General features: G+C 41.4%; 1 protein-coding gene across 4 annotated transcripts in view; it reads right to left on the bottom strand.

Moving 5' to 3' along the window:
• Positions 1-21,238, bottom strand: part of adgrl3.1 (adhesion G protein-coupled receptor L3.1) — a 150,629-nt gene that overhangs the window by 21,799 nt on the left and 107,592 nt on the right. For all 4 annotated transcript variants that reach the window (XM_079553088.1, XM_079553087.1, XM_079553086.1 and 1 more), the window contains 5 exons: positions 13,531-13,714; positions 7,776-7,898; positions 7,411-7,616; positions 5,662-5,838; positions 3,585-3,794 (listed from right to left, as the gene is read on the bottom strand). In XM_079553088.1, the coding sequence (XP_079409214.1) occupies positions 3,585-3,794; positions 5,662-5,838; positions 7,411-7,616; positions 7,776-7,898; positions 13,531-13,714 (900 nt within the window). The remainder of the gene's footprint in view (positions 1-3,584; positions 3,795-5,661; positions 5,839-7,410; positions 7,617-7,775; positions 7,899-13,530; positions 13,715-21,238) is intronic.

Here is a 21,238-nt window from a genome sequence, read left to right on the forward strand (position 1 = left end):
AATTCAATGTGATTTCTGTCACTGCCAAACAATTTTAAATGAATAGAAGGGCGGAAAAATTAATCACTTGTGTGAGACACAGGGTGCTAAAAATTGATACATTTGGGAATTTAAAAAGCCAGTGAATGCATTTAAATAGTGAAGAGCTGCAAATTCAGAGGTATTATTGCCACGTAATCACATGTTTTCAATGAACTGTGATAAAATGGTAATTAGTTCCTTGTGAGATGCTAATTATTATAAACTGAGCAAAATGGAAATACATTTTAATTTACCTGCTTTGAGCAATGGTTTATGGGGAAATAGGTTTCAAACCAGATTGTCATTATCCGGTGAATGGTGACAAATGACAAGCATTGGAGAAGCAGATAACAAAACCCCTAGAGGGGGTGCCCTTGTGAGAAAAGTAACAGAACGTAAAACAGCTAAGCATAAAGCAGATCAATTTGATTTGCAACTCTATAGGCAGTCAATAGATTGTTAATGAATGAGTTAGCAGCAGCACACAGCATAGTTTTGTTCACATTATTTCATACGTATCGAGTCCTGCTTCTTTCTAGTTACCTTTATCTTTACCGTTCAGCGCCTGTTCAGCTCGGGTTCGTCCACAATGAGCACTTCACTACACTTGCACTTCAAACATCACTCAAAAACTTTGACTTCGACACACACATTACATTGCATTTATTCTAAGAGGCGTCACAAACCTGAAACGGTATTAACAATTTAGGCAATGGGATGAGGAGGAAAAGCTTAAGACCAGAGCCAATTGGTCTGTGCTATTCATGCCTTCAATCTAAAGAGTCACTCTTGAACCAGTGAGCGGTAGCGCTAACACACAGACACAATTACCTAATGTCTGAGAGACAATGAGTTTAGGGGGCGAGGGAGTCATTCATTTCCATTTCTAATGATGGCACAGTGTCGCACACACGCACAACACACACAGGTAAAGAAGCTTCTACTTATGCAAAGTCATTTAGTTTTTCCTGCTGGAATTAGGGCTTAAGCGTCCGCGAGCTAAGTGACGTTGAAGATGTTAATAGAGGTCACAAATAGTCACCAGTAATTAACAGGAGAAAGGCAGCGATGCTGATACGCTGCACAAAGAAACATGATCCCCATCCCCCGCACTCACTCACACATTCTTACAAACAGATAAACACCCACGTCAAAACACATTTATCAAATTTGCTCCATGTCTTCGTTTGAAATGAGCAGGTTGTCTCATTTTAGCTCAGTGGGGAAGCAGAGGCCCAGGGCGCAGCACGCGCAGTTCCAGCCTCACTCAGAAAAACATCCAAATGACTTGGAGACAAAGAGCAGAATACGATATCCAACATTACATACACACCACACGAGCTAAGTGTTTGGCATTTTCTTCTAAGGCTCCACCTTATGTTGACAATGTGCTTCTGTGTTGTGTTTTACACAACTGAAAAAGATTTACATGATCAGAATCCAAACACCACAGTGTCAGTGATGTGCGTTGGTGCAAATTGTGAGTAGATACATACGCTTGACGTTGTTTGGGAGTAAGTTAATAATTATTGACTGTATTGTCCCGCTGGAGGGACCATGTCTCTGAGTTGGCCTGGTGTCACCTCGGGGTCCCCCAGAACAGCTGGGGGAGGTGTGCGTGGATTGGGAAGTCTGGGCATCTCTGCTCAGACTGGTGCCTCTGTGACCCGGCCCCCGATAAAGCAGCAGAACATGGATGGATGACTGTATTGCCTTGAGAAGCTGTCCAAGCTTGTAAACCGCAATGCAATTCTTAGGCATTATTATTTTTATTATCATTATTATCACTTTCTATAGTGTGGCAGTCACAGGATAAAAGAAAATATTGATGGATTGCCAGTATTTCATGTCACTTTGACATGAAATAACAGTTACTGAGTGTTTGTAGTTGCAGTTCTTTGTCGTTGCTCCACATGTCCATCAGGTCCACACTTTTCTCCTGTGGCTGAGAGAGCGGTTTTTCTCAATGCCTTGGATATTAAGCGTTCATATAATTCATCCGCTCTTCTTAGACTGGTTCACTATGTTTAGATTTCCACTGTTGTGGGATTTTTGTGAAGAGTCTTAAAACTATATATTTTTGGAAACCTTGTGGTATAAGTAATGACAAAAACAAGGTTTCCATTTGCTCTTATCATTTGGTAAAATTGTGTAATTCTGGGGAGTTCTGGTCATCGCTACGGTAACTTCATGAAACATATGACAAGGAACGACCAAAGGGAATATGGTTACTCCCCATATAAATGCTATTATTGTTTTTGTCGCATCTTTTTTTTTACATATCAGAAAAATGGAAACATTGTTTTTTTTCTGATTGCTTAATTAATAAAGTTTTCAAACATGTATAGTTTTGATACTCTCCACAAAAATCCGTCGAAATGACAAAGTGAACCGGACTATCCATGTCCTTCTCCACATTCCACATTTCGAGAGCCGTCACATTAAAGAGGTCAGTGAATAAAGTGTTATATCTGGTACATGTGGTCAAAAGATGTGAGGTTTGTTTACAGTCTAATGGAGGTTGAGAAGGGTCATCGTTTTCATGCTCTTAGATGTAGCTTCTCGCCTACAGATGGGAAAAGCTAAAGCAGAACACAGTCTCACATGAGTGGTATGGGTCACGCGTCATTAACTGTAATAGAAAGTGCCAATCTGGTAATGTTTATGGGAAGCGAAGAGAGACGCTGAATAAGGATGTGGTTAGAGTAAAGGCACACATTACGCAATGTGAAAAAGTGGATAGAACAAATATTTACTGTTTAACAAGCACAGAATATATATAGCTAGTTTTAAATCCATGTACCATGCTAAAGAGCAATACCAGCTGCATTTTTACTGTCGCCTACCGCTAAAATGTAACTCCAATTGTCAGTCCAAGGAATATGCCACAAACTAAGGAGGTACTTGAGACAACAAAGGTGGGGAACCACTTTTCAAATGTACAAAAGAACGCTTCACATGACTTTCTGAGTGGAAGGTGCAGAACGTTGGAAAGTTTTTGATTCACTCTGGGAATGCAGCATGTATCAAATGTTGTGTTGATATTGTTCTAACTTCAATGTGGTAAACCAATAACAATGAGTAAGGAAACATTTCAGAAATTTGGTACGCCAGTAAAGAACTATGAACAATAGCGGTGTAAGAGCCTCCGCCAACCAGTGTAAATTAGAGACGCCCGGCCTGGGAACATTTTTTGCACAAGGCAAAAAATGAAATCAAATTGTTAAGACTGCAGTAAATCAGTCCCATGAATGTCATGCAGCGAGTTTTACAGATCAGGTTTAAAACGCTGCAATTAGGCATAGCAGTATGACAATGGCGGGTTTGATATGGTAGTATTACGCTGATAGATATTCACCAAAATCTAGCATTTGGTTGTCAGTAAGCTGGTCTTCTTTGCACCTATTTGCCTATTCTTTATTTAATTTCCTTCTACTCTGCACCACTGTTGTTATTGTTGTTATATAATGCGCTGTTATGTGGCTGCCGTAGCATTAAGCCCAAGCAGAATGCCCTGTGGGGTTAGTAAAGTACGTGTGATTGATGTGCTCATGTCCCCTCACCGGCTGGTCGGCTCGGTTGATCCCCACGAGAAAGAGCGACTCGGCGATGAACAGGCTGATGCACAGGTTCTTGTGGATGGTGTTGCGGTCGCTCTGCAGCCCGCGGAAGAAGCAGAAGGTGAAGATACAGATGAGGAGGCACACCAGGGACAGCAGGATCCCCACCCAGGTGATGACATCCAGCAGCAGGTCGTGCATACTGTCCGCCTTCTAAAACATAAGAACAGCATTTGAGTTCGGTACAAATAAAAAGCATGCAGTCTTGTGTCCAGTGTCCATTTATGCATCACACTGCAGCATATTCACACACAAACAACAAATGATAACATGGCTTACAATGGCATTTTACAAGCTTGAGTTGATAATAATAATGTTGGTATTTTTATATGATTCGCGGCATGTGAATTGCTCGATGACAGGTCATATAACTGTTCCTGATCCAGGCAGTAAACTTCAGCACAAAATGATCCATGCAATGTCACCCAGAGGCCTGAAGATCATGAGTATCCAATACTCATAATAAGAATATTTCCCTTTGTCATTTTCCTTACAAGGTCGCAGGAATTTGTCTGCCTCCTGGTGTGTAGGAAATTGAGAAGAAATCTGGCAGAGATTTGATGCAACAAGCACACAGACATCTGTCTTATAATGCCTGGATACTGCCTTTTAAACATTTTATTATCCTTTTTTTTGGGGATCTGTTTCATTCAAAAGTGACACAATGAAAAGAGTAATCTTGCGGTATCTGTCCTCTTAGTTTTTTCTTACAATCACATTCACATCAGCTCTTTTATTTTGTCTTTTTAGGCTCAGTCAGTTTTAAATGTTATTAAATGTCCACTCTGCTCCTTACTTGCTTCTATTTATCACAAACAGATTGCTCGGTAATATACTAATATACTCAGCCAGCATCATTACACATAAATGGTGGATGCACTGTGACACAGGCCCCTATGACTGATACTCGTCTAACTGTTTGTCCCTGAGCACCTCCGGCCTCCTCCGAATCTTTACGCCGTGTTGCACAGGTGCACCGGCTCTATCCATCAGTGTCCTGCAGCCTGGCAGCCCGAGCACTGTTCACTCCAGGGCGGCCATGATGGATCTACTGCCCAAACCCTCACACCAAGCTCACAGAGGGGCCCGCTCTGACCATGACCCCTGCAATACTAACACCCGTCCCCGAGCCCCGGCAGGACAGGCGTATGTCACACAGCATCAATGCCGACAAGACGCCGCCGTTTGGGCAATGCAGTAACAAAAACAGAAGAGGTTTTGTCCCACATGGGAAGCAAGTTCAACACCTACGGGTGCTTGGTCTGATGAATGTAAAGGGAAATGTGCGGGTGAAAATTAAAAACAATTAGATAGTTGCTAAACATATAAATGAGTTATATCAATAAAACAAAACAACTCCTATCTTTAAAAAAACACTTTCTAATCTCTTGGAACTGCATCTCATCACTTTTATACTGATGTTTTAATATACCGTAGACACAATGCCCCATTCACCTTTGACTCTAACATTTCAGTAATTTCTTTACATAATAGCGTGCAGCTCTTTCTACGAACAACCTTTTGGCACCGATGTTCTTCGTCAACCATAAAATCTAAAATTCATTGGCATTTTATTACGACATTTTGCCTGTAAAAGGATGTCATCAAAAGCTTTCATTATACTTACAGCGTACAATATATGTCAATTTTTCCTCAAAATGTCACTTCCGTTCTTTAGATTCCTCACCTCCTACAAAGAGCCTGTAGCACTTTCTCTTTTTCAACTAAACATTATTTTTGGAGCGCATGGGGCTTGTATTCAGCAGTCTTCAAATACAACTTGTATCTGTCTTAGTCATTCAGGCCTCCACAGGTGGAATACAAATATCTTAAGTGCTTTTCCATTCCACTCTGTGTCATCATCTTCCCCTGACAAATTGAATGTAAAATTTCTCCTGCCAAATCTGATTACTTGCTATCATGGACTCTGGAGACTTGTATTTCCCAGATGCCGTGGACTTTTTCAGGTCAGTTTTCTCTAATCAAATGATGAATGAGTGAGTGTTGGGGGGGACCTTACCTTGACCTCCACGTGGGCCATGAGCACGGCGAAGCTGGTGAGGTGCGTGCAGGAGCAGCTGGTGTGTGTGCGGTTTGTGCCGAGCAGACGACAGTCCTGAGTCGACCAGAATCCTGTCATGGTGCGTTTGGAATAGCTCCAGAAGGAACAGTTGGGATTGAAGTTCTCTTCCGAGTGCTACGGGATGAGGGGAGAGAGGGAGGAAGTGAGAAAGACTGTGTCAAACCAAGATGAAAGAAATGAAAAAGGTACAAGTAAGATTTGTTGCACTTGGGGAATAGGGAAAACAAAAACATTTGAATAATTACTGTATGCTAAATGTTGAAATCCCCGAGCATATTACTAGATAGCAATACATCAAGTCACGTCATATCATATTATTATTACTTAGCACAGGTGTAAAAATGTATGTTCAACTATGACTGAGAGCAGTAGAATGGGATCTGAATACTTGTGTCACATTTTAGTTGACCCCTTTTCATATTTTTCAAAATTCATTTTAAATGTAGAATTGTAGGGTAATCAATCAGTATAGGATATTTACCAATAGACAGTGGTGGTAATAACAATGTAAATTCACTTAAGTACAGTTTCTGAGGATCTGTAAATTACGTGAACTAATTAAAGCAGAACTAAGTAACTCATGTCCCTAGCGGCGTCATAGCATGTTGCGGTTTTTACTCATTAATTGTCCATGAGAGTAAATACTACGCTGACAGAGAAGACAAAGGGGCAGATCCATTGACACTTGTATTACCCCCAAAGGGACTATGGAAAGGATTTATTAAGGGAAAGATACTTAGTACTGCTTTAATGTAACTGTAAATGATTTACCTGTACAGGAAATTGTACCGTATTACTTTGACTAACAAACTGGTTTCAACTGGTAGTCAACAGAGTTGCACAATAAAACAACCAAACTAATGGGACAAGGGCAGCCACAAACAAACATCGAGTCGTGGCAGGAGGTGACAGAGCTGTGTCCGTTTGTTGTGCGAGATTCTCAAGTGTAGGAGCTGCTAGTGTTTTGTAAACTGAAGAGTCGGAGTGGTGTGCGGCAGTCTGCTAAAGCTAGTCACTAAATGAGCAAGTGACAAGATCTTCTGCCACTTGGGTCAGGCTGGTGAGGCGTCAAGAAAAACAAAAATGACTGAGAATTTTCTGTCCAGTGGTATGAGCACTAGCACTGTTGTGAGTGTGTGGCTTTCTACATTTATCTAAGTTATAAAAAGCAAATCTGTCCAATCTTCATCCTAATCAAGATTAAACGCTACCATATCTGCATCGCCCTCACTTGCAATTCTAACAAGTTATTGAATATAAAGCTAACCTGCTGTGTTCGTTCTTGTGGGCGTATGTAAATCCACCTGCGGTTTTAAAGTATGAAAAATAATAGTGTATAGAAAATGCTCTGGTGCAGTGGGTAAGCAATTACTTCATAGCACAAAGTAGAATGACGAGAAATAATAGTCAACCTAATTTAAGACTTCATGGGGTCTCTCAAAAGCTGTCACATAGGCACATAAATGAGGCACAGTGCCAGTCCAAACCTAGAACAACAAGTCTGAACAGATAGCATTGTCTACACTACAAACGCATCATAAAAAAAATATGTATATTAATAATTCATTATGATAATAATGTATTCATCTCATGTTTATGTCGCAGAAATAGTTGCCAAACAGGATGTACAGGCACCTCTACCTGATAGGATTACATTTCAGGCAGGCCTACTGTCACCTGTCTTACCTGTAGGTGTTTGACAGTGAAGACGACCGGCTCAGACAGGTACACCTTATTGCTCTCCTTGTTAATGGAGGCGGTGATGACGGGGGAGTTGACAATCACAGAGTAGTTGGGGTAGACGGCCTCGCTGCTCAGCCTGACACTGGCGTTCTCCGTCGACAGGTACGAACCCAGGTTTCTGTAGAGGACAAAGGCCATCCGGATCTCACCTGTGGGATGGACCGAACACACAGGAGTCAACATTCTTAACAACTGCTGTGGCCAGAAATAGCCTGAACGAGCAGAGGAGAAAGTGAGGAGAGCGTGACATAGTGGCCTCATACAGTGAGTGAGAAGAGACGTAAGATTTTTTTTTTTTTCTCTTTTACCATTTCGTCCGTGCTGCTTGAGAGTGCTGGCTGACAGTTGGATGGAGTTTCCGTGTAGCTCAGATTGCGGGAATGTCAGGTCCGCTAGGTTTCCATCGGTGCTCAACCTTGCCACTTCCAACTCTGTAGGAAAAAAACAAAAATACAACAACGTGACAGCGTTAATATCACTTAATTGCACAGCACTCTCCGTCACAGTGTGTTGTGAAAGGCCCCTGTAATAGCTATGTTTTGCCACTAAGTGCTTTAACGCATGAATCCTGCAAGCCCTTTTCACGAGAACTAACTTTTAAAACAAAAAATAAAATACAACAATGTCTCCTGGCACCTGGGCGGACACATTAGGGCGTGTAATCCGCTGTCTCTCTCGTATTGTGGGAATCTCATTTCACCGTCCAGGTTCGTTAGCACACGGTAGATTATAGCAGAGTAATGCATTAGATTAAGTTTCTAATTAAGGGCTAATTATACCTTTCGCGTATTGTTATCTTGTGCCCACAAGTGATTTTTGTGATTTAGATGTTGCTTTCATGCTGAGCCCCCTGGATCAAATAAACAGCACAAGGACATGCTTAGGACATCAGAGTGGAGGGAATGAAAAGGGAATTTGGTAAGGAGGTTGGTGCTAGTGGAGAAAGAACACAAAAATGAACAGAATGAATGAAATGTGAAGGAAGGCCAAGTCTTTGAAATGAACAATTGCTACATTATCACCAGTGCCAGCATCTGCCAGAACCAGGACCGTCTAAATCGTGGAATGGGGGGGCATTATTGAACAAACTGGAGAAAACTGTAGAGTACCACCAGTGAGAGTTTGGCAAACACTTTTTGAGATCATTTTTCTTATCAGTCTTTTATAGATGGAAAAAGCTTCTTTTACAATCCCTTGCTCTTCTCTGACCTGTGATTTCACAGTGGGAGGGCATCTGACTTTGGTTCTTATAAAGATTTCACACATATGTGTTGTTCTTATGGCACAGAATTGGAGCAAGTGCAAAAGGTAGATGTGTTTTGTTTTAATCACACAAACAAACAAACACACTTAAAGCAGAACTAAGAAACTCATGCCCCTAGAGGCCATAAGCGCCACTGCAGGTGCCGTAGCATGTTGCGTTTTATTTTACTCATTAATTGTCGGTGAGAGTAAATACTATGCTGACAAAAAAGACAAAGGGGCAGAGGGATAGTGTACATTGTGCCACAACCTAATTATACAATGGAGATTTCTTTTCCACTCAAACATGGCTGTAAATACTGCTAAAGTGGCGCTAGCCCACAGTTAGCTTTGCCCGTTAGCCTGTTAGCTTCTTCTTCGTGATTCCATTAGTGTGTATTGGGGCTTCGGGTCGGAAGTAGGAAAGTTGCAAGTGTGGTTTTCTGGCTAGAGACACCAGGGGGAGATGAAAAATCCCATTAACACTTGTGTTACCCCCAGAGGTACTACGAAAAGGATTTATTAAGGTAAACAAGTTGCTTAGTTCTTCTTTAAGAGAAAACCAGAACATACTGCTTCAACCTATATAAAACTAAAATGTATCCCCCTCCTAGCTGAGCACTCCTCCAAACTGTTTATTTAGACGGTCTTCAGCGGCACATTTTTAAAGCTACAGGGACAATGCAATGCAATAAATAAAACTACTGATCTGGCACCGGGTCTAACTAAGTGGATGCTGAATTTCGAAATGTGCGTTGCATGTTCTCGTACATGTCTAAATACAAACTGATCAGGGTGTTATGCAAACAAAGGACGCAAAGAATTCAAAACTACACAAAAAAAAATGTATATGCAAAGACGGAACGGTACAAACGTTTAGCTGCCCCACCCACAATGTGCACCCGTGACATGCATGCGCAGCATCCCCACCCACGGGAGCGGCAGGGGTCTCCAAACATGCTGAGCCTAATCTAATTACAGCATCCCTGTCACGGCAATCCACCTCCTAAGAAACACGCACGTTCATTATCTTTATCACAACCACACACCGGTACCGCTGCGCTATCCCTTATCAAATCACTTCTTTTTTTTTCTTTTTTTTTTCCTCTAATAATAGCACGTTTGTTCAAGTCAAACGCAATGTAGCGCAGGGAACAGTTCTGAAAGTGTGTCAGTTTAATAATGTATTTTTCTGCGCGAGGCGTCTGGGAGAGACAAAAAAAATAAATCAGGCTTTAAAAGTGCAGCGAGAGGGTATAAAAATATGAAATTCTGATAGAAGAAGTGAAATGAGAGGCGGTATGGAGAGGAATATGAATAAAGGGGGGAGATAATCATGCTAGATCTGCCCACTGGATTAGCTGAGAGCAAAGATTAACAGTACAAAGGCGAGGAGATGAACATTTCTGCACTAAAAAGATGATTTCCAGTTTTTAAAGTTCCCTCAGAGAGCCCATTTCTTCTCAGTTTATGCAACAGCATTTCTGCGGGGCTCGAGGTGGACATAATTTGGAGGGGTATACAAGATCGGAATGATGTAATGTCATACAGTATGGCGTAGGAAGGCAGCAGTTTGAAACTATAAGATTGATGTATAAAATATAACAGCACCGTCAGCCTGTTGTGAGTCTGTCTGTCTCTCTATTCTTTGTTTGCTCTTGAGTGTCCCCAACTCTAAGCCAACTACGTAAAACTATTTGTAATTAAGTGCATTATCATGGCTTAAAAATCTGTTCTTAAGCACCTCCTCTTTGATCCTACATTACCAATTCTGTAATTTGTAAATTAAACTGACTATGGAGAGTACACCTGACGAGTGAGGATGAGTGGGGCGGTGGGGGTTTTAACTTTAGTAAAAATACATCATTTTCAGGCAATCTAAAAAAAAAAAGAATGGTGCCTTGGTAAATGTACTTTGAGTGAACACTTTAGATGAGGTCCCGTGATAGTTTCCTGATTTTCCAGCGGTCTCGCCTTAAGCCCCTCCCACCCGGATTCGCTTGCTCTACTTCGCTACACAGGTAATTCAACAAAGGGAAAAAAAAAGAAAAAATAGTCTGTGTGGCTCACGTGGCTGTAGGGAAGCTATGGCAAATGTTTTTATTTTGCATTAAGAGGATTAAGCTGAGCAACAGATCGAGAGGTGAGAAAACATTTCCTGGACACGCAGAACCTCATGAGGAGCTTTTTGGGGGCAGCCGCCGCGATGCTAAGAATAGCCTCTGGGGAAGATTACTCAAAGAGTGGGTTGAAACACAGCTTCAGGTATATTTTTGATGAGAGAACAACATTGTAACATGGTAAAAGGCTCTAAAAAAGTCGATTTGCATTTATCTAATACTTTAGCTACATATCTTTATGCCATGATGTCATCATCAGCACAACCTCTTCTTTACCTCTGCAGCCACACCTTAACAATGACTCTCCTCTACCCCATGCCCACCTTCATACCATCACAGCCACGAAACTGCTCACTCTAATCCAATCATCATCAAGTATTATGACTAACACTCTTACTCTTACTTGATCAATCACCAACTCAACGGCCAAACCATATTATCCTCACCCTCTTTTTCCTGTCACTATTTAAATAGAACCATCTCGATCTTCTCCACTTCCATTACCACCAGACGCCACCTATGGAGCAGTAGCCACTCTATCTCACCTCAGGGCTATGTGGCATCATGTAAAAATGGTCAGTAAGGAAATAAACGTAAAGAGACTCCACAGTCCCGGCACATGTCCTCAATCAAGTCCGTTAGTGCAGGCCTCCAGTGGTTGAAGCTCAGTGACTGAACTTCAATGAGGAATGCAGCGTTCACATATGGTGAAACATGTGTTGGCGTTCTTGTCTTTTCTTGCAGCTAAAAGTTGAAGAGCTTTTGTAAAATATAAGAGTGCATGCGACAAACATTACCTTTAAGTAAGCATGTATTAGTGTAAATAGATAGAGGCTCATACGAGGACTGGGTGGGTAAAAGTCATGTGTCTGCATTTGAACACAGAGCTACCCTATTATGATGATCCCACCCCCACCCCCCCAAGTTGCCAGATCTTCACAGGGTCAGATCTTGATTCAATTTTATATCATCATATCCTCCACCCCAATTGAAATCTAATAATGTCATATTTTAGCAGCTTTCCCACTGCTTCCTCCTCTCCGGCTCTACTAATGTCTGGTTGCTCCAATAAAATCGAAAGTACAGCATTGATTTGTATGAATAGACAATATCCTCTCCTGGATGATATTCTTGTGATTTGATTGCTTACTTGCCGGTGCTAAGACAAAAATATCTCAATAACATCATTTGACACATCATCACCACTATGATAACCCTCAATCATCTCTGTCTTTAAACATCAACTCCGGTTTCATCTTTCTCTTCAGCTCCTCCTTCTGCCATTACTTCTCATTCGTTATAAAAATATGCTCAGTGAATACCGGTAATGGGGTGATGATGTGCAGCATATTTTGAAGAAATCTAATCAAAAGAATACGCAGAAGCAAAGAGAGCGTGCAGCCATAATACACATATAGCACACAGATACTACATGTGATTACTGCTTTACTTCATGATCCAATGACGAAAGAAGATGAAAAAAATGATTAAAAAAAGAGATTGGGTAAGTAAAGAAAAAGCGATAAGGCATAATAACTAGCTTCGTTCTGCTTTGTCAGGTCTGTCTACGTGTTGGAGGAAAGAGAAGTATGAAAGAAAAAAAAAAAAATTTGTATCTTGGCTATTACATTGATGCACTGAAGGACTCAAGGCTTTTACTCCCGCACTGTTGATGTTGACGAGCGCAAAACCTCCAGGGATCGAGCCTTTGGAAGCTCTCACGCCACATTACAACCATGAACAGATAACGTAGCATGACCTCTTTTTGACAGCACATTGTCTACATAACGGATCAAACAGTGCTATTGCATTCATTGTGTTACATACATGCTAAAGATAATGATAAAAACAAAAAACAAAAAGATTTAGCACAGGTAAACAGTGTTAGACTGCCACACTCCGGTCTGCAGCAAAACAGTAGACGGCCATATTGCAAGTGACAGGTGAATCATTGTGTAAGGGAACCCGGGTGTTATTAAACTCGCACCTAATGTATTTCAATTGTACTCCACACAAATTATTTTTCATACAAAATTGATTTTCTTAATTACTTTCTCAGGGCTTTTGGCAGGCCGGGTGCCTCTGTGCTAATACATAATCATTACTGGTCTGAATATTGTTTGGATATTTCTGACATCTCACTAATGTCTTTTTCTTATGACATATTATTTTTCAATATATTCCTGAAATGCACTGAACTGAACGCATAGCTATTATCACGCATGGCCCATTCTCGATCCCTTAAGCAATGAATACTATATTATTATTTTGGACGATACTTTCTGTTTGACACAGTGAAGCTGGGCTTTCTTTTCGCTTGTTTCATTTAAAGGTGGATCTGAGGTTCTTACGGAGTGGTTGCATCATAATCTTTTCTTTTTTTGTTTTCTGCAGTATCCCCACTTTAAGCTTTTTTATTTTTAAGTCAATATATACTAGAAAACCCTATGAAATCTAAGAAACTTTGACACCTGTGGTGAACTTTGTATTAAGGTGCTGTCTCCAAAACATAGTTGTGCTCCTGCATAGTTTGAGCCTCAGCCTTTCACACTTTGCGCGGTGCAACTCTTCTACAGCAGATGGATGTTAAGTGCCATGCTTGAGGGCATCTCAACAGGTTTCCTGACAGTTTGGGGGTCTAGCTGAGTTTACAGAAAAGGCAAAGAAACACAACCACACAAGGATTCTGAAAAGTACTCACGGATGTTGTCAGTGGTCTCCTGCACAGTGTCAGTCTTGAGTAGATTGTCAGCTAACATGAAAGCACCCGTCTCCACAGTGTCGAGGAGCAGTGTGGCTGAGTGCAGCTGCTCACTGGTGGGGAGCGCTCTCCATGCCGCCTGGGCTCGGGGCTGTAGCAGATTATTCACTGTCTCCACCATGGCCTAGAGCAAATGCACAAACACCAGGGTCACATTCACAATCACCTGAGTCACCCTGAGTCATTGATGCTAACACACATTTAATGCAAATCCATTCAGAGCACACGTGACATCATTACGGCTTAATGACTGCAGACAGCACAAATGCACCTCTCCATTTATCATGTTGATAAACACTGATAACACAAAGTTAGTGAAGCAAATGCCACATTCCCATGCAGACAGAGTAAAGGGTGAAAAAAAGAGCTCTTTCATGTTCACTACCACACTTTAAACTGTTGTCTACTGGATGATGCAGTAGAAAATCCCGCACAGATGTTCAAAACTCAGGCTTCGCTAATTAGTTGATTGCAATCACAATGTGTCTACACCCCCAAAACCTGGTTCTTCTCTCTTTTTGTGCCTTATCTATGAGTAGGCAAAAGTTGTGCTCGAGGGTCTGGTAAGAAATTAGAGTTTTATCTGATAATGTCTTCTGGGTCACACTCAGTCATGCAGAACATTTCCGGATCCAGGAATATTATTGAACTGAATGCACTGCTGAAATATTCTCACAATAGTTGTTTTGTCTGCAGCTCACACTTCTTTACGCTGTTATGAATCCAGCCGCAGTTTTTAGACATCACTTTTAGGGTGGAAACAGATAAGAAAACCGGCAAGAGAGTTACTTTGAGAGTTAGCACCGGGAGGCTGATAAAACAGTCCGGTGAGTCCGCGGTGACAGGCATCCAGTGGGACCAAGAGAGGTGGAAATCCAGGTGCTATCAAACACACACATCTCACAGTCCTGACTGTCTCTTTATTTTCTCCTACTCTTGCAAACCACCTTTTTACCTGCCCAAAACCCATTCTTCACTTATCTTTGGCTCTCTCAGGAGTACAAGTGCGAAAGGAAACATGGCATGATATTAAGAAGACGAGGTGTTTCCTTTGGGGAATTGCAAGGTCGGCGTGCAAGACTTGAAAGTGTTAGTTTATTGGCGCACACTCATAAATCGCTTGACTTTGCATGGCCCCTTTCACTGCAGGGAAAAGGCGTGGTGTGTTATAATGTTGCACAGTTTGCAATGACTCATATGTCAATGACATGTTGTACAAAATACTCGATTTGGCCTTGGAAGTGAACAAAGTAACCCCTACCTGTTTATTTTGGAGCGTTGTCAACTCACATGTGGATACATCATTGTACACACGAAATGAGTGCTTATCCAACACGCTAATAAGCTGATATGATGTCCTCTTTTAGTGCTCGGCGCTAATTAGCCAGAATGCATATCCAATGAGTTTGGGAAGGCTACATGTAAACAAAAACTAATTAATCCACTGCTTCAGCAAACAAGCCAGGAAAAGCGGGATGGGAACACAGGGATGTCAGAAAATGTACCTCCAGTGTTTTATCAGGTATAAAAAAGATTTTGGTTTCCCCTATCAATTATCCAGCAATTATTAGCACAATACAGTTAGCCAGAGTGTGTGCATGACAAAAGCATAAGCACAAATTGTCTGAATAGCACACAAAAGGAATTTCATTCAGTTTGAGACAGTAAAATTGAGGGAGAAAAAATAGTAAAATCTAATCAGTTGTGTGTCAAGGGAAAATGTCAAATAAATTGGCCCGTTCTGGTTTCCTGAACATAAGGATTTGCGGCTTTTGTTTTGAGTAATTTTAATTTAAATGCCTCTGTGCTTTTGTAGTGTCACTGGGTCAAATCAAAGCTATTTGTTGGTTGGTTAAAGTGGTGTTTTAAATCAATAATAGTCAGGATTATGATGTGGTTGATTAACCACACCTTCAAGGCAGAATGTCTCAAAATGCACTCTCCAATGACTGTTTCGTACCACAGGATCTGCTGATTGTTTGGCTGTCTCTGGTGGATGGTCACAATCAATCTCAGATGTTCCGTATCCAGTTTTGTTTAGTAACACTGTTAATATTTCCTTCTGTTTTTCTCTCACCAGATACACACACACAAATTAATCATACAATTAAATTGCTGCTCATTTGCTCCATGCGCTAGTGTTAAAGTTATTATGCCTGGACTTTCACGGAGGATCTTATAGCACCAGGTTTTTATATGTCCATCCTCCATCAATCCATTTTCTTCCGCTTTATCCAGAGGCAGGTTGCAGAGGCAGCAGTCTGAGCAGAGATGCCCAGACTTCCATATCCATCCTCACTTCCTCCAGCTGTTCTGCAGGTGACCCCAGGCCAGCTCAGGGACATTGTCCCTCCAGCCTGTCCTTGGTCTGCTCAAGAGCCTCCTCCCAATACAACATGCCCCAAAATGTCCCCCACAGGACACCACAAGGGACAACAAACGCTTTCTCCCACGAACTCTCGAGCCCCCGACCATGATGAAAACCTCACTGCCCCTCCATAATCTGATGTTCCACTGTAGGTTTTATAACATTGCAAAAATCTGCATTTGATACACACTTTACTTGCCACTTGTGGCTGGACATGGTGAATATCTAGCAAATTAAATACATGTTTTGGCAGTTTACCTTTATTCAATGTTGCCATAAAAAAAACATAGTTTGACAATGATGGGCTGTCGGTTGGCCTAATATACTTTTCTGCTACATGCCAAAATATTACACTGGGCCAGTGGACATGCCCTCTATAGGGAGAATGCTAATAAAACAGAAGCCGATATTCCCAACTCCCATAGATGTCATATATACTGCTATAGTGGCAGGTATGTCTTCCAAGTCCTCTCCATTTATGTCAATGATGCATGTGTTGTGTATTGGATTCCTTTGGCGTGCTCCTATGGGTGTATGTGGAAGTGTGTGTGGGCGAGAAAGTGCACACGGGGGGCTGTGAGAGACATTGCTGTGCATCATTCTGCTCTACTTGCTATACAATAGCAGGCTGGGCGAGCAAAAGATTAGGGTGGGCATAGGGAGTGAGACTGCATAAGTCTCTGCAGGCAAGAGCAGATATGACAGCCGCGGTACTCATATACTCCTACTTCTGCTCCGAGGACGCTAACTTTGATGTCAACCAGATAACCCGCTCCTTCTTCCAGTCTCATTAAACTTTTCATTGAACTTATGATTATCTTGCTTTTTTCAATTTCATATAATTTTTCATTGAAATTTCATTCGACTCTGATTGCATCTTTGGAGATAGGTGCAGAGGAGACGAAGGAGTGTGCATTTCCTTGAGGTCCAGACATCTGTAAATCAAGCGAAGTTGGAGTATACGTGTTTAGGGGTGTGCCTAGGAGCGCGGGTGCCACTGGTGACATTTCTATCAGTGAAGAGTATAAGGACTCAGGGGCAAAAATGGAGACAGTTTTTTTTTTTTTTTTAGCTGAGCTTTCAAAGGGAAGCAAAACTCTGGGGAGACAGATAAGGTTTGTGTGAAAGTGTGCATTGTCGGGGATGTGGGGATGCTGAGCGCACATATACGAGTAAATGGGGCAGAAGTGAAATGCTTTGAAGCGTCGGGGTAATCCAGCGTAAACAGCAGTGGAGAGACAGACTGGGTTGCTCTGCTACTCCCAGCTACACAAGGGGAACACACACTTCATGGGACCACGGTGGAATATGTGCACATGGTTAGGATGTTGCAAGTGTGGAAGAACAGGAACAGGGCTGGCTCCTGGCATCAACACTCAGTCCAGTTGTTTAGGGACACAACCACATGAATAATATATGTGTTTAGAAAATACCCCGAATGTAGTTGTATGCAGTTATACCAAATGTCAGCAGAGGGCATCCTTCCTCTTTTGTGACAATGTCTAAATCAAAAATAAAATGCAAGTAGTGGTGGTACCATTCTAATCTGTGCAAGGATCAGGACATGTTCGGGGGAAGATGTATAGACTATAAAATCTCAATCTGACTGGAGTGCACGCACGTAGAGGTTTTGAGTGTGGAAGAGGTAGACAGATAAAATATGATGCAGGATTACTGATTACTGTGATATAACAGAACATGCCGAGTGAGTGAATTATATTATATATATTACACAGTTGTGCTCAAAAGTTTACATACCCTAAGAACAACAACAACAACAAAATGTTTTGACCATTTTTCAAAGAATATGAAAGATAAGACAATTTTTTTTTTTTAACTCAAGGTTAGTGGTTGTGAGAAGCCATTTGTGGTGAAAAATCATAATGAAAAAAGAAAATGACTGTTATGACCTCGCTCTGCTAGATAAAAGTTGTAACAAAAACCAAGATGTAAAATGGATAAATAAAGTTGTAATTTAATAAAAGGAAATCTTAACAAAAGGAGTTTAACGGAAATAACCCACCAAAGGCATAATAACAAACAAGTGACAAACCAAATGAGGCACAAGCTAAAGTAACTAAAACCGAGTGTTCCTAGAAAATACAAAATCATGACAGCCACAAAGGAACACAGACAAAATGGCGTACTGGCCACAAAGACCAGCAGCCCCGACTGTTGCAAGGCGCGGCTTTTTATAGGCGTGGCTGCAGCAGGTGGTGGATTGGGGGCCAGTCGTTCCGATACCACACCAATCAGGACCAAGGACGAGCAGCTGACCAGAACCGAGCATGAAACGAGTCCTCCAATCGCAGGCCAGGGCTCGCACAGCCAGATTTCCATGGAGGGAAAGGACAGGTTTAGGCCACATAAACAAATATACAAAAAGGAGGGAGCCTGGAGGCCTGGGGCCGTAACAATGACCCTGATCAAAAGTTTACATACCACAGTTCTGTGTATTGCCTCCTTTAGCATCAATGACAGCTTGGAGTCTTTCGTGGTAGTTGTGGAGAAGGTTCAGTATAAATCGGCCCATTCCTCTTGATCATAAACTTTTGATCAGGGTCATTTTCTGTACTTTCTTTTTTCATTATGATTTAAAAAGAGCAAACTCAGTTTTTTCTCCACAAATGGCTTCACAAAACCAATAACTATGAGTGAAAAAAACAACAACATTTTGTTCATTCTTTCATATTCTGTGAAAAAGAGTAAAAAAAAAATCAAAAATTCTGCCAGGGTATGTAAACTTTTGAGCACTACTGTATATATAATATAGGCTCTTTAAGAGGAGGTGCAATGCTTTCATTTTGGAATAAAGTGAAACATTATGATTTGCAGATTTGTTTGGCTGAAAATGTGCCCCATGAAAGAAAACTGGAAAGAATTGAAAATCATTTTGGCTTTTTTCTTGGAAAGATCAGCCAAATCATGGGTCCCTGATCCCTTTCTTTCTCAGCCCCACCTGTCCTTTTTATTTGTACTTTTTTACTCTTACTGCCTCCGTAGTGTAAGACTCGAGACATTGGACTCGACCAACTTAAACTAGTGCAGAGTTGTGTGCACTGTAGACCACAGAAAGAAGAAGTGCATTACAAAAGTCCTTGGATTCCAGCACCTCTGTCATTATTTGATCAATTTGCATGAAAAAACATGCCATTTATTTCATGTCTCAACTATTATACGCATCAGCCCAGGCTAGTGCTGCAGCTCAGGTAAGTGCTTTTAAGCCAATAATAGCTCAATTGTGAGAGCTTGTTATTAATAATAAATATCCTTATCTCCCAAATACCGCTGCTTTTCTAGTGGGGATTATTTTTGAAGTGAACCTTAAACTTTTAATAATCTCCTGACTCACATGGCAGTAAGCATGGCCTGACTCTTGTATGGCCCCTTTCACTGCAGGGAAAAGGTGTGTATGTTACACAGTGTGCACTTACTTCTTTCCCCCCATATAATATTGTAGCCCCTCTACCCCCCTCCTCTCCTATCATCTCTAACAGCACCTACCTTACTCACTCTTTCTTCCACTAACATCCCCCCTACAGCATCAAAGCCTCTCCACACCAGCAACTTCATCATGAATAAATTGCCAATTTAGTATACATGAAACGAGTCCCCAATTCCCCGAACGGCACCAGACGATGGAAAGAGGAGAGGAGAGAAGAGAAGGAGGAGCAGGAAAAACAGAAGAAGACGAGGGGAAAATAAAAAAAGAGAATTCAATTATTCTTTCTTTTTGTGTGTCTCTATTAAGAACCAAAACCTCCAGCCCTCTCTCCTCACTTGGCAATTAGTGCTTTGTATAATTAACGAGGAGAGGCCAGCGCCACGCCACAGCCCTAATCACACGCATTTCTATCCGGGAGACTCAAGCACTGTTGCTATAATTTTGTTTCACATTACAAAAGGCTAATTAATCGATCATTCCCAGCCCGCCCCTGCTGAAATCCCGGGCAAGTGTACGACAAAAAACAAAAAGGGGGAGATTTGGGTTGAAGTGCATGCGGGTTAAGAAACACATACTGTAATATCAGACTCAGAGTACGCACAAATGGGGGATACAACACATATCAGTCTTGACTTCTGGATACTTTTAGAGATGTTCTGAATGCCACCGAGTGAATGAAAAAGTTTGAGGTCGAAATCTGGATCGTGATTGCCCCGTGTAGTGCAGGTCAATGTCTAATACTTCATATCGGTTTAATTGTGCAATGAAAGACAAAATGAATGGCCTTGTCTGCAGATTTAATTCTTGCTCCAAAGAAATGAACATAACATTTTTAATAAAAAGGCGAATGCTTTATCCTTGAACATTTCATAGATTTTAGTGAGGTTGTGGAACAGTATTAAACTGCCCTCCATCTCAGTTTCACACTGATGTGGAGGACAGAGCAGATTTCTATGGTAGAACGAGCCCTTCAACTGTGAATTGCAAATGTTTGGACCGGGCTTGTGTGTCTAATTATTGGCCTATAACAAAACTGTCAGAATATTCAATATAGTCTCAATGTAGTAAAATCTGTGAACCCAAACCCAACAAAAACAATAAGCTTCAACATCGTAGACAACACCTCCTAGCATTCAAAAACAAGGCCTAATGCCCTCCATGTGAAATGATTACATAGGACTTATTAACCAACAGTAACCACATTTCTATGAGGATGTAATGCATGCATGTATTTTATATCTTGTGTGTTTGTGTGTCAGCTTGCATATAGTCTCAAGCTATGGACTATGATGTGACAATGCTGACTAGTGCTGACGTTCCCATTTTTGCGAGGAGAGTGAAAAAAAATCCTGCATCAGGAGAAAAAGAGCTTGCGAGACCATCACTGATGTGTGCGTGTGTGTGTGTGTGTGGGGGGGGGGGTTGTTGAAGGGAGAAACAGGCAGCAATGAGCAAGGTAGGCCTATTTTTTGCTTATTCTAGTTAAGACAAACACAGTTATGAGTAGCATTTATGTAGATTGTGTCTGAAGTTTTCATAGTGCATCAGTTTAACAGTATTCAGACTTAACCTCTTAACCCCGCCTTGACCGAGTGCATTTTCTCCAGGTCGGCTTTACCCAAGTCTGAAAACTTCTCACAGCCTACAGGCCTTGTGTTTCCAAGCTTGCCGTCACGTTTTTGTTACTTTTTCATCACTTTTTTGTAGTCTTTCCTGCTGTATTTTCATTTTCATCCTCATTTACATCTTTTTTCAGGAAGCTTTTAGATTTGGGTAATGCCTGGAACACTAGCTAACAACTGGAGAAAAATTGCTTTTGAAAGTGGGGGTGAAGA

The sequence above is a fragment of the Gobius niger genome, assembly GCF_951799975.1.
Source record: "Gobius niger genome assembly, chromosome: 3".
NCBI lineage: Eukaryota > Metazoa > Chordata > Actinopteri > Gobiiformes > Gobiidae > Gobius > Gobius niger.